The sequence below is a fragment of the Pavona decussata genome, unplaced genomic scaffold (assembly GCF_977016875.1).
Source record: "Pavona decussata unplaced genomic scaffold, jaPavDecu1.1 SCAFFOLD_21, whole genome shotgun sequence".
Lineage (NCBI taxonomy): Eukaryota > Metazoa > Cnidaria > Anthozoa > Scleractinia > Agariciidae > Pavona > Pavona decussata.
Window position 1 is genome coordinate 6,231,522 of NW_028145444.1, and position 21,802 is coordinate 6,253,323.

The following is a 21,802-nucleotide window of genomic DNA, read 5'->3' on the forward strand; positions in this document are numbered from 1 at the left end:
ATTTATTGCATAGCCAACCCTCTATCCAGCAGGAAAAAATGACAATGAGATTCAAACTTCACTTTTCTCGTTTATCTACAAAGCAATGTTAACTCTTGCTAGCTGAATATTTGTGTCAACTCAAATTTTAAAGCCAATAAAATTTTGTCGATGTTCATGACATAGATGGTGTCTTCGATAACCCTCCTACTTCAGACAAGGTAGGTCCTCTTCGAACAAACTTGTTATGACCAGTTCCCTTATGATCGTGCTTGTGATTATCTCACAAGTGTGAACCAGGTCTTATCACGTCACCAGCCCCCTTGAAAAACAACGAGGATTGGGTCGGGCACCGTGACAGATGAGATCCGCGGAAGAATGAAATGCGGTGCAAAAGTCACAGGTCACAACAAGCATGGGAGCAGACAACAGTTGCCTGTTTTGGACAATATTGCGGCATTTTCCCCAATAGGGCTCTTCCAAGGCTGGACAAGGTGTCTGCAGATTTCCAAAGACATAAAAACTCAATTCGCCCTTAAAATCAGATCAACTGATTTTTAATTTTTCCTGCATTACAAGTATTGGGTTCAAGAGACACGCTTACTTGCTGGCTTTTTTCAAGGCTTACTGATATTTAATTTAACTTTGTAACAATAGACTATTGCGCAGAAAGGTAATACCACGTTGATGTAAAATTCAGTTCTCACTGCTAACATCAAACAAAAGGTGACAACCACAAAAGAGAATTGTTATTTGACGCATTTAACTGCAGAGGGTTATCAACCAATCTCGGCTTTATCTCAAAGCGTAGCCATTTCTGCTCGATAATCTTCTTAACGTTTTTTAAAAATTAAACGTTTTTACACAACCTTGACCATGTTTTTTGGACGTTAACGTGAAATTTCTTTTTTGTACAGGCTTTCATCATCAGCATCAATAATTGAGAATTAAAGTTATACTGTAGAAGTTCGAGATAACAATACATCTCAAACACATTCTCTAGATTGACAAGTGAAACAAAAGCTACTAGGCAACACTTTTCCGTTTACCATGTTGTGGAATGTAACTCGAGGTTGAGTAGCCGAGTGCCATTCAAAAACGCTCAAGCATTACTCTCCTATAGCACTATCAATGCTGTACAAGGTAGCTCTATACTTACATCTGTGGATATAACCGACCCCTCGTGATACCATTCATACAAGACCTCTCGAGCAACAAATTCACGCGATGCTTTTATCAGTATGCTCTTATACAGTACAAAATTAGTCTAACGTTTTAAGTCCCTGTACAAACTCCTGGAGAGTGAGCATTCAAATGAATGCCCCTGCGCAGAACATTCCAGTAATGGTATTTGGCGTCCAATCGTTTGTACAATTAACGCAGGAAATTCTGGAAGCGAAAGGGATGAGGACTTCAGACTGCATCACTGCCATCACAGAAGCTTTTTGGTCAGAATCTCGTAGACCATTCTGCGTCTGAAATAAGGCATGTGTCTCTGTATGAGAAGAAAACAACAATGTCATGGTTAATAAATTTCCTTTCTAGATGATGATGTTCGGTAACTGGAAACTCAACATGCAACATACGTCTTCTGGGGTTGATCTTGATGTTATCTCTATTGTATTGAAATTATCAGCAAGTAACAAGCACCAGTTACGCTTCATACCTGGTCAAAATCGAATGATGCTCCTCTTGATAAATACTCTGCGTACTGGAAATAAATAAATAAATAAATAAATAAATAAATAAATAAATAGTTTAAAAAATAGTGATAGACTCATAGATGATAGATCTCATATCAAACAACCGTGAGTGGAATAATTATATTATTAAAAACAATAAAAAAAATGTTGCTACATGTAGATCTTGCTGATTTAGCTTTGTAAGAACAACCAGAAGGCAACTTAATGGTCGCTGTTTTTCTGGTGTGATATAATGTCTCGTATACCATGGCAGCTAAGCCACTCAAATCCCTGGAATTGCATTATACAATGATCCAGTTTTTATAATATTAGTTATTAGTTGGCTGTCTATCATCTCAACAATTATTCCACGAGCGCGCGTTGGATGTAATTATAAGGCGTTGGATACACTAAGGTTAAAGCGTCTCTTGGAGAAAACTAGAAACATTTAAAGGCGCAGCGCATCGCTGTTTCAGACGCTTTGACGATACACAACTGAATAACACGACAACGAAAGAGAGAGAACAAAAATAGAAATTGAAAAGTGTTTTAACTGGATTGAATTAAGGGCAGAAAACCAGAATACCAGGAAAAATAATTGCGATCAAAAGGGAAGAGAACAAACAGAAGATATAGACCCATTCATGATGCCAATTACAACTTGGCCGATTTACAAAACCACACAGTACCTTGCAGGCGAAAACTCCACAATCACATCCGTTCAGTTGCTCAGGTATATCCTTTATGTGATGACAGAGAAGACAAAAAGGAAATATTAAAACAAGTTACTGAAGAACGGTCGAGCAATTCTAAACAAATTTTGCGACTGCTAGTCAAGTATTTTGGTCAGCCAGGCTGGATACGGAGCAAAACCTTCAGCGTCGTTGCAAATTGTGTTATTACGTTGAGGCTCTCAGGCTCTCTCTCTCTTTCCCCTCCCCACCTCTCTCAGGCTCTCTCTCTCTTCCCCCTCCCCATCTCGGACATAAGAAAACCTGACTGGACAGACACGGACAAGAGGTCAGACAGACCAAATGTCGATCAAAAGGCAACTCCTACAGTGAATTTTCCTGCTGCTATTCTACTTGCATGCATACCCATGTCAGTAAACAATTACGACGGAAAACAACGGCAGAACTTTGAACAATCGAAGGCGTCATAACATGAGAACAGTTTTACTACTTAAAGTAAAATACCTTTGGAGAAGCTGACTTCCAGCAATTCAAATCAAACGGCATCTTCTTCTTGTCCAGAGATTCATCATTAAGGTAACCTCTGCAAGACAAAGATTGTGAAGGTATCAGTAGAAAGTCAAGGAAGAGTTCCAGTAATAAATGACAATATCATTACCGGTGCTCGTACTACAATCACTTGAATGTCAGTCATTTTGAAGTAGTATTACATGTACGATGTAATTTAGCAATCATGAGGAAGAGGGTTTCACCCGATTTCGAAACACCGAGACTGAGTGAGTTGAAAAAACGAGGCGCAGCCGAGGTTTCCTCTAACGAACTTCGAGGAACGTGCAAAGGGATTATCGGGGAGTTAACAGTAGACTCAACATGTCTCGTACGTTATCGAGAATGATTGGGCCCTGGGTTCGTTTGTTTGAAATTAAAACCGTTTTCGACATATATACATGCTAGCACTATGCCTCACTTTGAAGCAGAGGCTAAAGATGGCTTACTGAGCTAACGTTGAAACACAAAGACAGTAAGACTCACCTGAGAGCTGAAAGACACTGAGGGTTTGAACCTTTCAGTGAATCGTAGTATGATATGCATTTTTTCTTGAAATCAATTGCCTGTGGGAGAAACAGATCAAGTTATTAAATCAATGCTCCAGTTTTTAAATCAAATGTGCTTTGAGGTTATCACAGAGGAAGAGTATCTTGACAAAAAGAACAGTTTCCATGATTGCCGTAAAAACTACTGTAAAATTAAAGAAGTCATTGAGATATAGCCAATCACAGCAAATGCAACTGAGAGTTTGAACCAATCTGAGTTTCACGAAAAAGCGCGGCAAAACAACCAGGCCCCAGTTGTTCAAAGGCCGGATAACTTTATCCGCTGGATAAGGCACTCTTCAGCGTCTAAAATGAACTTCACGTTAAATGTTGTCCAAGGTTTTCGTACACTCCCTAATTAAGCTGTGGTTAGAGTGTGAATATTCGCTTGTGCACAAGGAAGTACTGAAATCTTTGCACAGATTGAAACTGTCGGATAGTGACTTATCCACTGGATAAAGTTATCCGGCCTTTGAACAACTGGGGCCAGGAAAACAAGGAGCCGGTGCCAAGCGCGGGAAAAGGACAAGGTAAACAAGGAGCCGGTGCCAAGCGCGGGAAAATCCGCGCAAGCCATCGGTTTCAATCCTCACTGGTTTGCTGTAATTGGCTAGGATATATTTTATTGGCTACAGTTTGTTGTAGGGTGTAAATCAATGCAAGTCGTGCTCCTGTCTGGTCTCGTAGCTCACTCCGTACAGCAACAGTTGATCAAATCCGGAGGTTGTGGGTTCGATTCCCACGGAGGTTGAAACCTTTTTCTTTGCCTCGTGCGGTCTCCCATTCACTTACTAGCGCTAACCCGCAGTAGGATAATTCACGAGTTCCCTTAAGTTCTCTACCATACATTGCAAATTTAATTCTCTGATCGATCATTTGCAGCTTGTTGTAGTTGTTGAAACAACCAGTGTTTCAGGTCGGCGACACAAACCTGTGCAATGTTTATTTTATTCTTGCACATGGAATGTTCTTTTTGTACTAACAGTTTTAAAAGTGAAAACTAAATTTCAGCATCAGCTTTTGCGTCATTCCTTTGTAACGTAAACTGTGGGTCGTGCGAGAAGGGCAACAAATGAAACTATGCAAAGATTGCTGAAGAGCTTTCTTACCGCTAAACACCAGTGCATTCCTAAATGAACAGGAACAAGAACCAAATCCATCGCAAAGATATCAACCTGCACAAAGAAATGAAACATGTTAATACCCAGCAACGACTGCAAATGAATCAAGGAATTGTCTCTTGTCTAAGGACTATAACCAAAGGCCCAAACAGAAAGCATACTGGCAAAACAGCTACCTTACTAGAAATCACCTCACCTTTTTTGTCCATCGCCTAAGACTTGCATATCCAGACTTGATAAGTTTGGGATAAAAGAACGAATTGAATGCGTGGACTTTGATTCTGCCTTGTTGGTTGCTCCTTTCGACGAGAAGGTTAAAGAAAAAGTTGATAATCTGTATAAAAGGAACGAAAAACATAACAATCAATGAGCCCATTAAACTAGCTTAAAACAGCCTTAAAGCAGAAACCAACAAGTGTAAACCAACCTAAACCACCTTTCACTACAAAAGAAGGGACTACAATCTCAAAGTGTAAACGCACCTCATCGTTGAGCCAGTTTAGATTACTCAGTGTCGCTACATCACTGCGTTTTAGTGTGACCCTGAAACCTTCAACGAGAGGATCATCAGGGTACCCTGGAGCCAGGGCAGCATCCACCTGAAACAGAACAAATAGCCTGCTTTGAGTGTACATGAACGCAACTACAGCTATAGCAGGTTTGAACAACGATCACTGGTAAAATGACACCGGCGTTGGAAACACGAGAAAGTTGTTGAAAGTTTGCAAGAGTTAAGCAAGTCTATTCCTAATCAAAAATTAAGTGACGGACGTATGTAGCATTCAAACATCAGATGCCAACTTGAGCTTTTACGCCCGCTTTAGTTGGGCTGTACGAAGGGCTATTCATCATTAAAGCCTCAGTGGGGAATTCTAATTACTTGGGCTTCCCAAAGGGAGACCAAGTTGAAAATTGCCCTTCTTTTTTTTCTGTTGTTTTTTTTTTTGTTTTCCTCATTCAGTCACAAATCGCCGTCTGGGGCTTAAAACGCATGCGCAGGTAATCTTGTCGCAGCATGGGTTGGCCACTTTTTAGTCGACGATTTTCACGTTTTCCGAAGGAAAACACAACTTTTCGAAATGGTACATCGAAAGAAGAAGTACTTAGGAATGCTCAACAGTTTCGATAGCGGAAATCCGAGAAATAACGGCGAAGAAACTGTGCTTCGAGTACAAATTGTTGTTTTATCCAGGCGACGAGCTAGCGGAGCGCGGACATCTCAGGCCACGGACTTTCTACAAAATTTTTTAGTACGTTCTGGGAATTCAACGGCTGAAAAATTATAGGGTTTGATCGTGAATTTGTACTGAAATACTATTCTAATTGACCGATTCTTTATATTCTGAACAGTTTTAGCGAAAATTTGAAAAACGTGCCACACTCGGGTTGATAAATTCGCTTCGAAATGGACTGATAGTTCCTTCAAATCGCTTTCGCGTCTCCCGTCTCGCATTTAGAATTATAAGCGTTTCTTTCTTAGGCGTAAACAAAGACGTTTCTGAATAAATTTTTCCTTTAGGAAAGCATTCTGTCTGTTTTTCTCTCTATTTTAATTGCCAAAACGTGACAACTACAGAATCTTGCGTAAACAAACGCATGCACTGGTCGCCTATGGACGCGAGGGCAAATTTCATCGATTAATGGGTTAAAGATACTGACATACAGAAGTTTCCACGAAACACCAATCAGAATTCCCTTATTTCAAAAAACAAAAACTCTTGCGAGGGGGGGATGAAACCAACACAAGATATCCCTGCCCACTTTGCTAAATCCTGTTGGCCCGATAGATGCACACATAGGTTGAAAGCTCGGATTTTACTGTCAGAACCTTTATTAGATTCTAAAATTTATCACTTAATCGGTCAGTGTAAAACGCAGACTACAGACCGGGCGTAAAAAACGGACAGAGGGTACAATTTAGACCAGGAATACACATTGCTTACAATATACTTGCTTGTACTATGCTGTAAAACAATCGACAAATGACAACTGAGATTTTATCATGTCAACTTTCTGGCGTTTACAGCTGGATATGCCAGGAAAGAAGCCCAAGTTCACGCACATATGCGTCTTGTTGAAATAGTAAAACAGGATTATCTTTCAGAGAACTTTAATAGCTAATTTCTCAACTCACTTCTTAAGATCTTAAATTTTATTAGAACTTATCTTATATTCTATTTTTACTAGAAGCTCATTTACGTTCTAGTTTTAGTAAGATGAATATATACTACAAAACCCACCATTCTCTCCATGTCAGATGTAAGTGCAACAAATGAATCAGCGACTTCTGCGTCTTCCTCCTCCTGGTAAAGAGAACAGTAACACAAATCTTCCTTCAGTTAAAATTAAGATATTTTATTTTCACTACTTCATTGCCAGCTTTACAAGTTAAAGTACGGCCACTTCCCACCGTACTTATTCGCATACTTTTGGGAAAGGAACTATCCAATCTTAATCCGGGATAAGTCTCAAGAAAATAGCTCGGGCACAGGCAACCTTGATTTTCCTCTGTCAACAGTTCTCCCATTAGAGATCTTTTGAACAGGGTACCTTGACTTAGTTTCATTATTCAAATTCTTGCTTGGCTTCGAGGGTTAGGGAAATAAAACAAGAGAAAGTATACGAAGGTTTATATATGAATGATTTATTTATTTTGTTATTTCCCTTTGACTCGGAGCCAAGTTAATATTTTAATAAATTATATCGAAATTGGTCTATTGAAGTGTCTAAAGTAATTTGTTAATAATTATTATCTTTGGTTTTGCTTTACTTTGCTTTGTGATTGGTTAGAAAAACTGACCAGCTAAATGGCTTGCCTGTACGCTTTTTTTCCGCGCTTGGCGCTGGATACTTGTATTTCCTTCGAATTGTGATTGGTTCAATGTGCTGTTTGGACCTGTTGTGATTGAGCAGGGTAATCACCTTGGTTTTGTTGTTACGACACTCAAATGAAAACAGCACGATCCTCAGACACGTAATGGGACATTTGATAGCCTAATTCAATCAGGGATATCCAGTCAGTTGACTGGGAAGGTACCACATGTGTACAGTTGCGTAGCATAGTTCATAACACAACAATCTACCTGTTCCTCCTCCTCTTCCTCTTTGTCCCATCCTTTTCTCAACCTCTGTTGCACCTGCAATCAGTCAATCAATCAAAATATTAATTCAATCAATCAATCAATCAATCAATCAATCAATCAATCAATCAACAAATCCATCTATCCATCCACCCACAAATTAATCAATCAATCAATCAATCAATCCATCCAGCCATCCACCCACAAATTAATCAATCAATCAATCAATCAATCAATCAATCAATCAATCAATCAATCAATCAATCAATCAATCAATCAATCAACCAACCAACCAACCAACCAACCAACCAACCAACCAACCAACCAACCAACCAACCAACCAACCAACCAACCAACCAACCAACCAACCAACCAACCAACAAATTCATCCATCCATCCATCAGTCAATCAATCAACAAAAAAATAACAATCAGCAAACAAACAAACAATAATTATTGAACAACTAAGATAGGAGCGGATAACACAAAAAGATAAGCAAATGCTGTACCTTATCCTTTAATGCCTGTGTTTCTTCTTCTCTCTGGAATATCAAACAACAAACATTTAGGACAAAACGAACCCAGGAATTGGTCAAGATTACAAACTTATCATTTACCAAATTTGAAAATGAAATCACCTTTTGCTTTATTGCTTTCAGCTTCCTTTCTTCCTTTGCAATCTCCCTTTGTCTCACCAAACTCTCGTCAGACAAAAGATCTTTCCTACAGACACAATAAATCATGATGCTCAGAAAAAAAACTGTTATGTTCTACATGCGGATTTAAGAAGCTTAAATTACTGACTGAGGAACATCAAGCATGACTCAAAAACCCAAGCGAGATTTGAGGATGGTTGCTCAAATAATTGCCCCCAGAAAAAAAGATTGAGACATGTACATTTACGGCTGTACAATTTTTTTTGTGACAGCCCCCAACATCAGACAATTACCTCCCTGATCCCCTTACACTGTAAGCATGTACATGTGCACATATTTGCCATTGATAACAACTATTTGCAGCACCCTAAAATGTATCTGTAGAGTCAGTATTTGACCCAAGAGCTTCTGAATGAAAAGTCTGAAAAACTTGGGTATGCACACTCCAGTGAAATCTTAACAATTTTAGTAAGTTACATACATGTACATGTATAAGTATTTTCTCTGTGAACTCAATTATGGGCAAAATTCTTTTAAACATTGTGAGATTATGTTTGAATCATGACACAAAATTAATCATACAACTCTGGTCAATTTTCTTTGCAAACCCTGGTCTGTGTACGGCTCTAAAATCTGCTGTAATAGCTCAGTTTAGTCAGAGACTGAGCACAATACTTACCACTTTCTTGTCCACTTCTCATCAAATGGATTATGCACGGAAGATTGGTCAAGGGTCCTGTAATAAGAAACAGAGGATTAATTAATGAAGTGAATGTCTTTGTGTAATTGCAATTCATTGTAATTATTTGATACATTAACCCTCCAAATTAGGTAACAAATAGAAGAAAGATCCTCGCAGTTACTACGCAACTTAAGCAGTTGCGAACAAAAAAGCCTGAAAAAAGTCAGGCTTGAACGGGATTCGAACCCATGACCTCCGCGATGCCGGTGCAGTGCTCCACCAACTGAGCTATCAAGCCATCTGGGAGCTGGTCATATTGTGAGTTCGTAATATACCCGTGAAGCATGAATAAATAAATGTAAATATATGAAACATATATATTGAACTGCGGATGAAAGATCAAAATATGACCAGCTGCCAGTTGGCTTGATAGCTCAGTTGGTAGAGCTATCAAGTATCCGCAGTTCAAAATATATGTTTCATATATTTACATTAAATTTAAATATTTATTATTTATATTTAAGCATTATTAGCTTGTATTTGCCCATCCATTGTACACAACAGATTTGATCAAATTGGGTTCAAAGAAAGATTTCTTTGTCAAGCATTGTGCACTTACATAATAATTATTTCAATAAAATAAAATAATCCTGACAGGGGACACTTGCATTTTCTCATTGATTATGGACAACAGATTTTATGGAATGATTTTTTGTGTAACATTGTGCAATATTAATTTTGATAGATTGACCCTACAAAATTAATTTCATTAAATTATTCAGGACAGTAGCGACTAACATTTATCTAAAGATTCTGTACTGGTTAACATTCCTTGGTAGTACATGTACATAGATGTATTTTGCGAGCTTGCAAACATTAAGTCAGTTCAACCACTTCAAACTTTGTTACCTTGATCTTAGACTGATGCCTGGAGGAGATACCTCTGTTGGCCCTACATATAACACAGATTAATTACATGACTGTACAAGCTTTCATCAATAACAACATACAAGAACAGACAGTACAGGAACAGTATCAAGGACTGCTAAAAAGACAAACACATGCTGACAAAATGTTTGCTTTATAAATACGTGTAGGTATACTGTATTGGTAAGAAAGACCTTTGTGGAGTGTGATTTGAAAAAAAAACTTTTTCATGGTGATACTCCTTTATTGTACATGTTTGGTGGAAAGAAGAAAAGAAAACAAGAAGTTGATTTCAATTTTTTTTTCAGACAAAATGTCAGTGATGAAGCATTCTTATTCATACATGTTTGTTGACTCCGATAATTTACTACATGAATTACTGAATTACTTGTTTTATGATTGATACAACATACTACTAAGGCTTACTAGTTTTGTTAAGCTTGATACAGCTCACTTCACTTAACCTATGTCTTGAACACTAATAATCCTCACTTATTATATGGCTGGCTCCGCGAGCGGGCAAGATGAGTCCAATCCTGTGCTGTGATTGGCTACCCGAGCGGGCAAGATGGAGCTATCTTGCCTGCTCGGGATTACCCGTTGCCCGTCCGCTTGGCATCGAAAGTTTAATCCCAACAATAATGCAATCTTTTCTTCGATTTTCTCGTTGTTTTGGGGGAAAACGCTCACTAAAAAGTTCGGTAAACTTTCTCAACATTAACCTAAAGGAAAGGAAAGAGAATGGAATCGTCCTGGTGTAGTGAAAATTTTGTTTCAGCTACAATGAATGTGAGTTGAATCGGTGAGTTGCTCTGCGTGTAGTAATTTTAGATAGAATTGATTTTGTAAAACTTATTGTCTCAAGTCGAGTGCCAAATTGATAAGTTCTCTAGGTTTGAAATGACTGTATTTAAATCATAGCATAGTGGAAGTTGCGTTGAGTGTTTAGAGGAGTTCAGAAAAGTATTTTTTTCAAGTTCGCCGAAGAAGCTCACGTTTTTAATTTAGCCGCGTCTTGCTTGTTGTAAACAACAAAATCTTGTCAAAGTTTCGCCCAGTTTTCTGATTCACCCGGTTTTTTTTTCGGCTTATGTTTGCATTTAATCTCAAAACCTATTGTTTCATTCAAGAATTAATGATTAGAAGCCGAAAACTGTGTAAAAATCCTGAAAAATGTTTATTATTTACGCCACCGCGCGATCGGCTGAAAATGGCGAGTTTGCCGGATTCTATTCAAATCTTCCGGCTCTTGCGAAAATCTAAATTTTTCGTTCTCAATAATTGTATACTCCCTTTAAGCCATTATAAAGTTAGAGCATTAAGATTATTTAGGATCTCTTGTTTTCCACGATTAGATGCTAATCCAAAAATGCACTGAAACTAAATCTTGCACCGGCCGGCTATGAAGAATTTCTTTCCGAGTAGAGCAGTTTCATGTCCTGTTTTGTTTTGTTGTTGTAGTTTTAACTTGAAGGTAAAGCCATATAATAAATCCTTTATTGACCAAGCTTGTTCGGTCACGATGGCTGGATATTGGCCTCGTTCTTTTTCTGCGTTTTTATGGACCTCGACTTCGTCTCGGTCCATAAAAGCGCAAAAAAAGAACTTGGCCAATATCCAGCCATCTTGACCTCACGCTTGGTCAATAACGCATATTTATTATTCAATAATTTTACAATCTGAGGATTTGATGTTATGTGACTGTGCTGCCTCCCCGCCCCACCCTGGTTAGTTGAAGATGGGAGTTATTTTTAGTATCAATAATATTTCAATGGGATAGTACTTAAGTAGAGAGTGGAGACTGTCTCTGTTGTCCCCCAGTCCAAGCTCTCCACTGTCAGTTGGAGTCCTGTACTGTTTGTTTCTCTTCATCCAATTTACCATTGCTGTTGTCATCCAATCCAGCTTCTCCACTCTTCACTGAAGTACATGTACTATATATGTACCAATAACATTATTGTTGTTTTTGTTGTTGTTGTTGACTAACCTGGCCTTGAGTATAAACTAACATCTGGAGTTGGCTTGGTCGACCTATTGGCAGATCTCCTTGGTGATGCCATCACTCGCAGCCTGGTTGGTGATTGGGGAGGGGAGGCTGGGGTAGTGAATGACATTGGTGAAGGTAACAATTTTGCCCTTGGTGACAACAAGCTTCCATCACCTGATCTGTAATGAAGAAAACATCAACTTGTTACCATTGTACTACTTCTAAAGCCTGCATTTTTCTGACAAAATCATAAAGAGTTAAAGTGTTGAAGGTAATAGATATACCAAAGGAAGGACCCAACCTTGGATGGGATCTTGACTTGGTAAGAAAATCAGTTTGCACTTGCAAAGGCTCCTCCGCTGTTGTGTTCCATGCCCGTCCTGTGCAGTCAGGTGTCTGGAGGGTGGTAAACTGTGCCACTAGCTGTTTGTATCTGTCCCTCTCATCCAGTCGAACAACCTGTTTAACAGAGAAACAGTTTCTTGTTTAGGATGTAGACAATACATCACAGACAAACAGATAACTGACAAAGCTACTTGTGAAGCTTAGTTACCCGCTCTGCAGTGCTCATAAATCTGCTTTTATCAACAGGAGATTTCTTTGCCGCAGTCTGTCGGGTCTGCCCACGACCTTTTGCCTTTGAAGGTGAACTGCTGCATTCAGGAGTTCCCTGTACACTCCATGATGCTCCTGCTCTTGTACTTCTGTATTGCGAGGATTTGCTGGCCCTGTTGTCGGGTTTGTCTTTATATTTGGATGCTATTGGAACAGACAACAAAGTATTATTATATTATTGGATTTCAACATTTTGCGGTGTAAAGTGTACTTCTCTTTGCCATTAATTTTTACAGTGTATGTGTAGCTTTTAAGAGCCATGCAAATTTACAGACATAGAATTAGTTTGTGTCTGCCACTGCCTGTTTACACTGATGGAGCCATCCCGATTTTAAATAAAGGGATCTATATACTTGTATCTTTGTAAGAAAGTACTTTTGAATGCTGGGTTGAGATGCATACTTGTAAGAGTTAATGACAGCCCACACTGCTTGGCATTGATATTGCCGGCTGACAAACATGTACATGTAACAACTAAGAGTGTTACTGCTCTCTCCCCACCCCCACCACCACCCCCTCTGTTTTGTTTTTTTCCATTTTTTTTTGGGAGAACAAAGGTTGAGTACAGTACACTCTGATGTCATGTGTATGCTTTGCACGACAAAAAAGATATTATTAGTAATCCACATTCAAAGTTGAACTGCTCTTGATTACATGGGCACTATATGTCATCACAATGCTGTGCAGTGTAGAAAGCTTGCTGCTATTACATGTAGAACTAAACCCCCTGGCTCCCCTCCCCCACTTGAATATATGACTCCCTTGCATAATTACACTGTCCCTGCTTAATTCTAACTTTGTAAGTGTCCCAGAGGGTTTACAATATTCATTCTGAAAGTCTTGCATGTTAACTACTTGACAGAGATCAACAGTGAATTAAAAAAGAACTAAAAGAAACGCACGATCATAGAATCTTCCAGAACTTTCTGCCATGCTTCTGGGTTGCCTTTTGGGTGATGCTGATGATGCTCGGTGATGTGTTTTACGGGGAGATCTGGTCGCTACAGATGTGTCATGTCCTCTGTTCCTACTCAATGGTCTTCTTGTTAAACCTGAATTTCCTTGACGTAACCAATCATTGGTGCCAAGAGAGCCCTACAGTAAATAAACAATTAAATTAGGAAGTACCAAGGCTGTTGCCTAAGATTAAATTCAATACAATGTACCTCATTCTCCTTTATTTTAGCCGGACTTAAACTTCGCGAAAATTTTCTCGGCACATTTTGCGAGTCTTTAATTTTGCGATCGCGGAGAAAAATTGTGTTTGCAGGGAATTTAATTTCGTGAAATTGATGATTAAGTGACTTTATTTTTTCTTTTTTACAAAAATTGTACGTTAATAAACAAGCGAAATGATACACCAAGGAACAGGGCAACAATGGAAAAAAGACACAAGACACTCGTAACTACACACTACAAGGAGCTGGGACAGGATGGTCAATTTGACGACTGTACAAAGGTTGTATTGGAGGAACTATGCGACGATGATTACTCAGACGCCAAAGAAGAACTTGAGGCGAATCTTGACACTGATTACCATCTAAAGTTGATAGATGATAGCTCCTTGTACTAACACCTTGTGTTCAAAATTGTTTAGGACCCTTGAAAACACCAAGACATGATTTTTCTACGTCCATTAAATTTCGTGAGATCAAAGTTCGCAGTTGTTATTTTTCGCGGGTCTTTAAGTTCGCGAATTTTTTCAAAATGGCGAAATCGCGAATTTAAGAACACGCGAAAATTAAGGAGAATAAGGTACCTGAAGAGTGCTGAGAATCAAGTCCTGAGAATCAAGACTGAAACTTGACTGATTCCTTGATATAGACTAACGAGCAAACAGATCGCAACCCAAGAAATACTGGTGTACTTTACATGTATGTAGAGCTCTATGTGACAGTGTATGTTGTGGTACAAACCATTTATCCTTGGTTTAAATTTTATCTTCCTATTGTTCTTGGGTTTAGACTTAAACATTTTTAAAGAAAACTCACACTAGTCAGTCTTGTGTTTGTTGAAGTTTGAAACTTTTCCATCTCCTCCTCAGCATCACCCAGGTCTCTGCTCAGGGAGGACTCACCATCATCGTGGCCAGTCTCTCCTCGTACTACGTAGTTCCAGATGTACTTGCCAGACCAAGTTACTTTCTTAACAAACTCCGAGAAGTTCAGGATGCGGCTGTTACTACCGTCTGTACCAGCAGCTGGATAGACAAAGAAATAAACACATTTGTAGCTGGAAAACATTTTAATAATGAATAAATATTTACAAAGATTTAAATTCAAAACTAATAAGGTAACAATTAAAAGCATGTCCAAAAAGGTAAGTCTTAAGATTGCATTTAAAAGTCAGTAAAGATTCAAGGCCAGTGATGTCGCTAGGTAAGTTGTTCCAAAGGTAAGGAGCAGCAGAGGGAAATGCCCTTGCTCCTAATGTAGGTAGCATCTTGCTACTGGGGACCCTCAGCAGAAGCTTTTAATTGGACCTCAAGTGGTTAATTATTTTCAATTGCTTAACTGACCCTGCTGAGACTTGATACATGTAAAAGCCTATTAGGATGGAAATTGAAGCAACAAAAGAGGAGCTTTTAGACTGTTAAATACACCACTAAAATGTGCTTGAAAACGAACCAGTACAGGTCACCACAAAGAAGAAATGAAAATGGATCAGATATACGCTGAGAAAAAGGGGCTCAGTAGCATGTCAGCCATTGCAGTGGAATCCCCTGAGTGAAGGATTCAAACAAGGTAGCTCAAAAAACACCTGGCACCAGTGCCTCCTAAAGGGCCTTGAGAAAGTCAACTTGACATGGGACAAGGCAAAAAAGCAAAGCAACTAACAGAAGGAAATGGAAGGCTGCAGTGGATGTCTACATCATCATTGTATGTGTCTTTGGACAAACAGGGCTTAGTCAAGTGAAATCAAGTAAGAAATGTTACATGTAAAAATTCACTCAAAAACAAAGAGACAATTAAAGATACATGTACTGTACATGTACTTTGGATCATGGGGTGGGGCATTACATACATTCTCTACCAAAGCCATATGTCCACACCTGCACCGCTCCCACCCCTCAGCCCCCCCCCCCCCCCCTCTACTATTCCATAACCGTTATAGCCGCATTGGAAACCCATAACACAAGTCAAGGTTTGATCATGGGGGTGAAAATTTTGATTAAGTGAATAAGTTACAGCTTAGAAAGGCAGTATTGACTTTTCTAACTTCAAAGTATTATTACTGAAAAGGATTCTCAATACAGAACAGTACCATAATAATTATGGTGTTGTAAAATTATTATACACTGTACAACAACAACAACACTTTATTAAAACAGACAGTTACAAGCTGGTTATATACCTACCGGCAAATAGCTGAAGCTAGTCGAGCCCGGTAGGTATGTCTATACTAAACTAAATACAAATAAATTTGGTTTTTACAAATTAACTAAAATAAAAGTTAAATAAGTAGTAAACAAACAATTCGCTAGCTGAGTAACCAATATACATGTACACATAAGCTTTGATGGAATATCCATTCACATGTCTTTTGACCATACAGTGTTTGTTACCAACAACCCACAAGCTACTAGCTACCCTGTACATACATGTACAGGTGCATTTACATACCTTCCTCTATGTTTTTTAACCTCTTCGTGGGCGGTGTCTGGTGTCAACACAAAACAAAAAATGCAGAGTTACAAATATGTACATGAAATGGAGGTCATTCAGTGACTACATAGGCGTTATAATAATAATGGATACATTCCCCTCAAGTGAACTGCAATATTTTATCCAATGCGTTGGATATATTGGAAAGTTGCGACATTTAGCCACCCCAGGTAGAGAGAAATTTGACCATGGATCCAAGCCTTACCAATGGCCATGTCCGTTTTTCAAATCACCAACACTCACAGAAAGAAGTGTTCATGGAATTGGATGCCGAAAATGATCCAAGGGGATTTTTGGAAAAGAACCATTTACACCAAGGTAGGGATATCATTGTATACATGAAATTTAATTGCCGCTTAGGTGGATTTTCAAGACGCAAACCACCTTTGAGCGGACTGACTGAAACCCAAGTGGGTAGCTTTGACTCCGACTTACAAAAGGAATAACAGTGGAATCAAAGAAAGCCCATAACAGTGGAATAAACCCAAACCGAATTATAAGAGTACCCTAGAGATGAGTTGGTTTGATTCATTTATTTTATTAACTGAATGTTGGAATTTAGCTCCCTTACAAAGCCTTATAAAGCACTCAAATTTTCAATGACCAACTGTAACTCACTACCCTGCTTGCACTAAAAGGTCATGCTTTGAATTACATGTAACAATAATTATTTCTTGCTACATACTGTATCTTGTAATGTAAGCTTGGGCTGCGTGTGCACTGACGATGTGGGCAAAATCTTACATATGACAGCACACACGAAGGGAGTGCGGGGACCAAGTCCCTTCGTGTAAACTTCCCATCTTCACCAAAAAATTTAATTGCAGGGACCAAAATTTGGTTCCTGCGACTTGTCCCACGAAATCAAACCATGTCTGAATTTGCAGGGACTTGTCTCCTTAAATTATGCTAGTCCCTGCATGTGAACTGTTCGTGTGACAAGTCCCTGCGACCAAATGAAAAAAAAAAAAAAAAACAATTGCTGATCAGTATTTTCGCTCCCATACATGTAAGTTCATAACCCCTCACGAACTCCATTTCAATGAGGGTGAGGTTGAACATGTATTTTAGTTTTGTTTGTATATCTATATTTAAGGTCTTGTTTGTAAAGCTGCTATTTTTCTGTTCTGAATCAGTAGTATCCCAAACTCTAAAAAAGAAAAAAAACCTTTTGGAAATTGTCAATGACTGACTAATTTTATAGATTGACAATGTGCTGTTTTATTGACATGTATGTGTATTTCAATGTTTTGTGGTTTTAAAATTTAGTAACTTCGGTTTCACTGTTTAGGACCGCTCCTTCCTCGTCTCTACGTTTCCCTGAATTTCAGCGAAGTTGCCCTAAATTTTGCTATTTCAATGTGTAACAGGTCCCCGCGACTTGTCCCATTGTATAAACCCTACAGCGGACTAGTCCCTGAAACAAGTCCCTGCGACTAGTCCCCTTGTGTGTGCCAACCTTTACACAGGTAATAAATGTGACTAGTTAACCTTTTTCTAAAAGTAAAATTTAACTACAGGTGCATATGTCATTACATTTGTGACAATCTTGATCATTATTTTGTGATTTGGTTTTCCCTCCATTACAGTACAGTATATTGCCCATATTGATGGTAGTTAAACCTTAGGGCAATTTATCAATCATACTTCATACATGTAAGTAAGAAAATAATTATAATCATCAGGGTGAGTATAATTGAAGGGCTGAGAGCATAACCGACATATGTCGAATTTTAGCCCGGTTTTCGATTTCGCTCGGATTTGTCCTTATTTTTGCTCTCCCAGGTTTTAAAAACATTTCGCGGTTTTACAATCGTGCACAAAACTCCTTGAGAAAACCAAACACGAACAGCGCAAAAACCACTTGCTTACTATTTCTCTCTTGTTTATTCTACCACAGAACTTTACTTCTCTCTCCCACCCCCTCCCCCTATGCAATGACCACCGAAAACAGATGAAAAAACCACTCACTTACTGTTTCTCTCTTCATAATTCTACCACAGTTACTTCTCCCTCCCCCCTCCCCCTTATACAATGTTGATTTGGAAGGTGATGCTTGCCAGGAGACTGTTCGTGACCCAGAAAACAACAATGAGTTTGGGGGGGAGGGGGGGGAGTGTGGTGGTTTGCTTGTTTACCAGTCAACGTGGAAGGGTAATGTTGTTAGAGATGTTGTCCACGTCATACTCGTCGGTTAATTATATAAGAGGACTCGGTCCGCGCGCTCTTGTTGTAAGGTGACCGTGCGTATTTGGGAAGTGGAAACATTGGAATGTAAGTTACGGCTTGCAGCCAGCCAAGTCGTATGGTGCATATTTTTGCTTTGTGCATTAACAAAGTCAAGAAAGTTACTCATTTTAGCCGTAGGTTAAGTGTGGCACAAATAGCTTTACCGTGATCTCACCAAAATGCTAGTTCCAATTTTGTGTTTTCCCTTCGAGGCTATAAAACTTCAAGCAACACCGTCACATTATTTCATTAACATGGTTGTAACTTTTCACTTAATGGTTAGGGAAAATAACTGCACTTCATACAAAGACCGCTCTCTTGAAAGCCAGTAAAGCCGTAAGTCACGCAGTGCGTGACATAGAACTTGTTTTCTTTCAATGCGTAACAGTTCTCGCCCTCAGTTCTTGCTTATTCAAATCGTGTTGCAGGGAAGGAAATGGCTTGTTTCGCTCAATGGAAAACCGATTTGTTGCCCTTCTATTCTACCCCTTTTGATCACAGCAAAGTGCATCTTAGTACTCTGGCAACAGTTCTCACCCATGTCGCAATAAAGAAGCTAATTGAATTTTGAATTATTTTTACGTAATGGGGTGAGAACTGTTCGAAAATAGATTTTCTCTGTGAAACACATTTCAACATGGCGATCAAATGATAAACAAAGCATTTATGTGCTGCCAAAGGTAATACATTGCCAGCGAAAATATAAAAAATAACTTTTTAGAGGTGACAACTGTGGCCAAGAAATGTGCGGACATTTTGATGATGTATTGTATCTGTTGTGCGTTTCTTACATTCCTGTCACGCATGTAGTAGATTGTAACAGAATCAAATAAAATCATAACAGAATTCTTTTCGTTTCTCCCACGAGAAAGACCGCTTTCATGTGCCGTGGTTCAAAGACCACAAGTTTATATTTAATACAAACATTAATACTCAATGCATTGTCCTTTTGGTCATCCATAGTGATTATAATGTTATCGATTTTTCTTAAGAAGATGGTAACAATTCCCAATACGAAACACAAATTGGCGGAAAAAAACACTGGACAATGTTTTTCAATCGAATTGAGGTTCACGTGCAAAAATTCGGACAAATCCGAGCAAAATCAAAAAACGGGCTCAAATTCCACGTAGGTCTGTTATGCTCCCAGCCCCTCGATTCTGAGGACTTTTTGAGGTGACATTGACTTCATGGCGTTTCACTACCCGAGCAGAAATCATAATAGGCAAGTGAATTGTGAATCCTCAGTAGATAGTAATAAGTCTCTGGTCATTGACCTGGCATCGGTTGTTCAAAGAGCAAATAGCACTATCCAGTAGATAAAATGTACCCCAATCAAGAAATTTATCCACCGGATAAAGTTATGCGTTCTTTGAACAACTGGTGCCTGACTGGTCAATTATGCCATCATGTTGTTGGTCATCTTTCAGTTAAACCATGATGATGCTGCCAGCTGGTTGTGAAGACTGTAAGTGACTGGTGCATTTCAATCTGTCTTTTATTGGTCAAATGTCTGCCAGTCTAATGTTAATAAAATTGTAAGTTTGTCTACTGTTTGCCTGTTTTGTCATTTTTATTTATTTTGCTTCGTCTACAAACACAGGAAAAAAAACTGGCATGTAGACAGGGAGACAACAACAGCTTAACCAGTAATTATTATAGTGGGACCAATATCATCAATAAATCGTTTGTAAAGTGAAGGTAGTTGTTGGTAAACGGCTTAGTGGTGTTTGTTCTGAGTTAACATTAGTAAGCTAGCTTTCTAGAGCAAATTGTTTTATAGTGGTTCCTACTGTAGGCAACATATTTAGTCCCAGTTCATTCTGTGGTTTGACTGGTACTCTGCTTTATGCAACTTTGACATGTAGGATTTTGTATGCAATGTTACATTGCATGCATGAACTGACACTGCTTGTTAGTATCAATATGTTTGCAAGCTTAGCTTAATGGTCGATATAGAGTATTTTGCCCAACCTTTATTGCACACTGTAAGTTGAAATGAAGTATGGTGTAACAGTATACGTAGTGTAAGATGCCATAAGGTGTCCCCCAAGTAATTGTCACTCTAATAAATTTTTCTTTCATATCTCACCTGCAACACATCTGTTATGATAACATCTTCATCCTCCCTTCAAAAGGAAACATGAAATAGCGTAAATAACATTAGGACACTATAATATACAAATATCCTGTGTATGATCGATCAACGCCATCTGGCCAGGATTATTTAGCCAGAATTGGAAGAGTTTAATCGGGTGAAAAGATGTCTTGCGGAACACATAAAAGAAAAGTATTCCGGTTCTCTTCGGATTCAAACGGAGAATATTTCGCAACCAAAAGTTCAGAATAAGCTTTGATACAATTGATTTCTTATCACGTCAATCGCGAAGGTAGAAATGAACTCAATATTGAAATACAATTGTTCATGAAATAACCGGTCCCGATCAGCTTATTTCAATACACATAGCTTGAAAAATAAAACAGAATACCTTTCCCTTCGTCGCTTACTACCAGCTTTGCTCCCAGTGAAAGAATATGAGCGAATATTGTCATAAAAAGACGATAAAGACGCAAACATGGTGTCCTCACGAATTTACCGCCATAGTAAAACCACTGGCCAAATGCAGGCGACTGTGACGTCACAGCGTAGGTTCACTTTCATCCCATGGTCAATTTCTCTCGAAAAGTACAGTGTGGAAAGATGGAAAGAAAAACATGTTTCCCGTTACGGAAATGTCTGAGATGGATTTTAGAACTTTTTAATTATCGACTGTTAATATAATTTCAAACGATTATGATGTCAAATTCTGTTGAATGACGTCACAGACTTTCGCATTGGTTGACTGATCTGTGCTTTGCAGGATTTTCTGGGCCTACGAAACTTTTGAATGCAGGGGAAGTCTAGTGGACCACACGACACACAATCTCTTGTAGTAGAAATGCACGTGCCAGACGTCATTTTACGTGTAAATAAACAAAACTGATTGAAGGGCTGACACTACGGCAAAGGGCAATTTATCTGGGCCTATATTTCAACAAGTACAACTAGTCTTCTTCAGGGCCAGACTGTTAACAATGAGAAAAACTAACGGCTCTTAAAAGCTTAAATAAACAGTTAATGGAAAAATAGTTTACCGTATAATTTACCATTTTTGTTCACGTTCAAATGTATACTTTTTAGAGCCGTTATTTTTGAACAACATACAAGCTAGTGCCGTTATTTTTTAACCTACAGGTATCGTATGAACTGTCATATATGCTATGTCATGTACACGAAATAACCGGCGATTAACTTTTATGTTTACGTTCAAATTAAAATTTAATTAAATTGAGAGCCGTCAGTTTTCCTCATTGTAACTCTGGCCATGAAGAAGATTAGTGGCACTAAGCCGAA

At 38.7% G+C, this 21,802-nt stretch overlaps 1 protein-coding gene across 1 annotated transcript; it reads right to left on the reverse strand.

Moving 5' to 3' along the window:
- Nucleotides 1–511: 511 nt before the first annotated feature.
- On the reverse strand, nt 512–21,189 carry LOC146486475 (uncharacterized). The gene is made up of 22 exons (XM_085100864.1): nt 20,898–21,189; nt 20,501–20,537; nt 16,138–16,174; nt 14,506–14,714; nt 13,417–13,609; nt 12,453–12,658; nt 12,201–12,358; nt 11,900–12,078; nt 9,895–9,937; nt 8,983–9,039; nt 8,286–8,370; nt 8,157–8,189; nt 7,652–7,705; nt 6,809–6,871; nt 5,051–5,167; nt 4,765–4,902; nt 4,557–4,622; nt 3,386–3,465; nt 2,858–2,936; nt 2,351–2,401; nt 1,646–1,690; nt 512–1,474 (listed from the first exon to the last, which is right to left on the reverse strand). Exons 1-22 carry the CDS (start codon nt 20,984–20,986, stop codon nt 1,412–1,414), a joined length of 2,082 nt encoding a protein of 693 aa, XP_084956990.1. The 5' UTR covers nt 20,987–21,189; the 3' UTR covers nt 512–1,411.
- Nucleotides 21,190–21,802: the final 613 nt, after the last annotated feature.

Bases quoted from the DNA above. Each gene is read 5' to 3' on its own strand.
- LOC146486475 (XM_085100864.1), bottom strand. From the start codon at position 20,986: ATGTTTGCGTCTTTATCGTCTTTTTATGACAATATTCGCTCATATTCT. The intron at 12,079-12,200 runs GTTGGGTCCTTC...TCTTCATTACAG, and splicing joins AAGTCAAGATCCCATCCAAG to ATCAGGTGATGGAAGCTTGT. The intron at 4,903-5,050 runs GTGCGTTTACAC...CCTTTTATACAG, and splicing joins TAAACTGGCTCAACGATGAG to ATTATCAACTTTTTCTTTAA.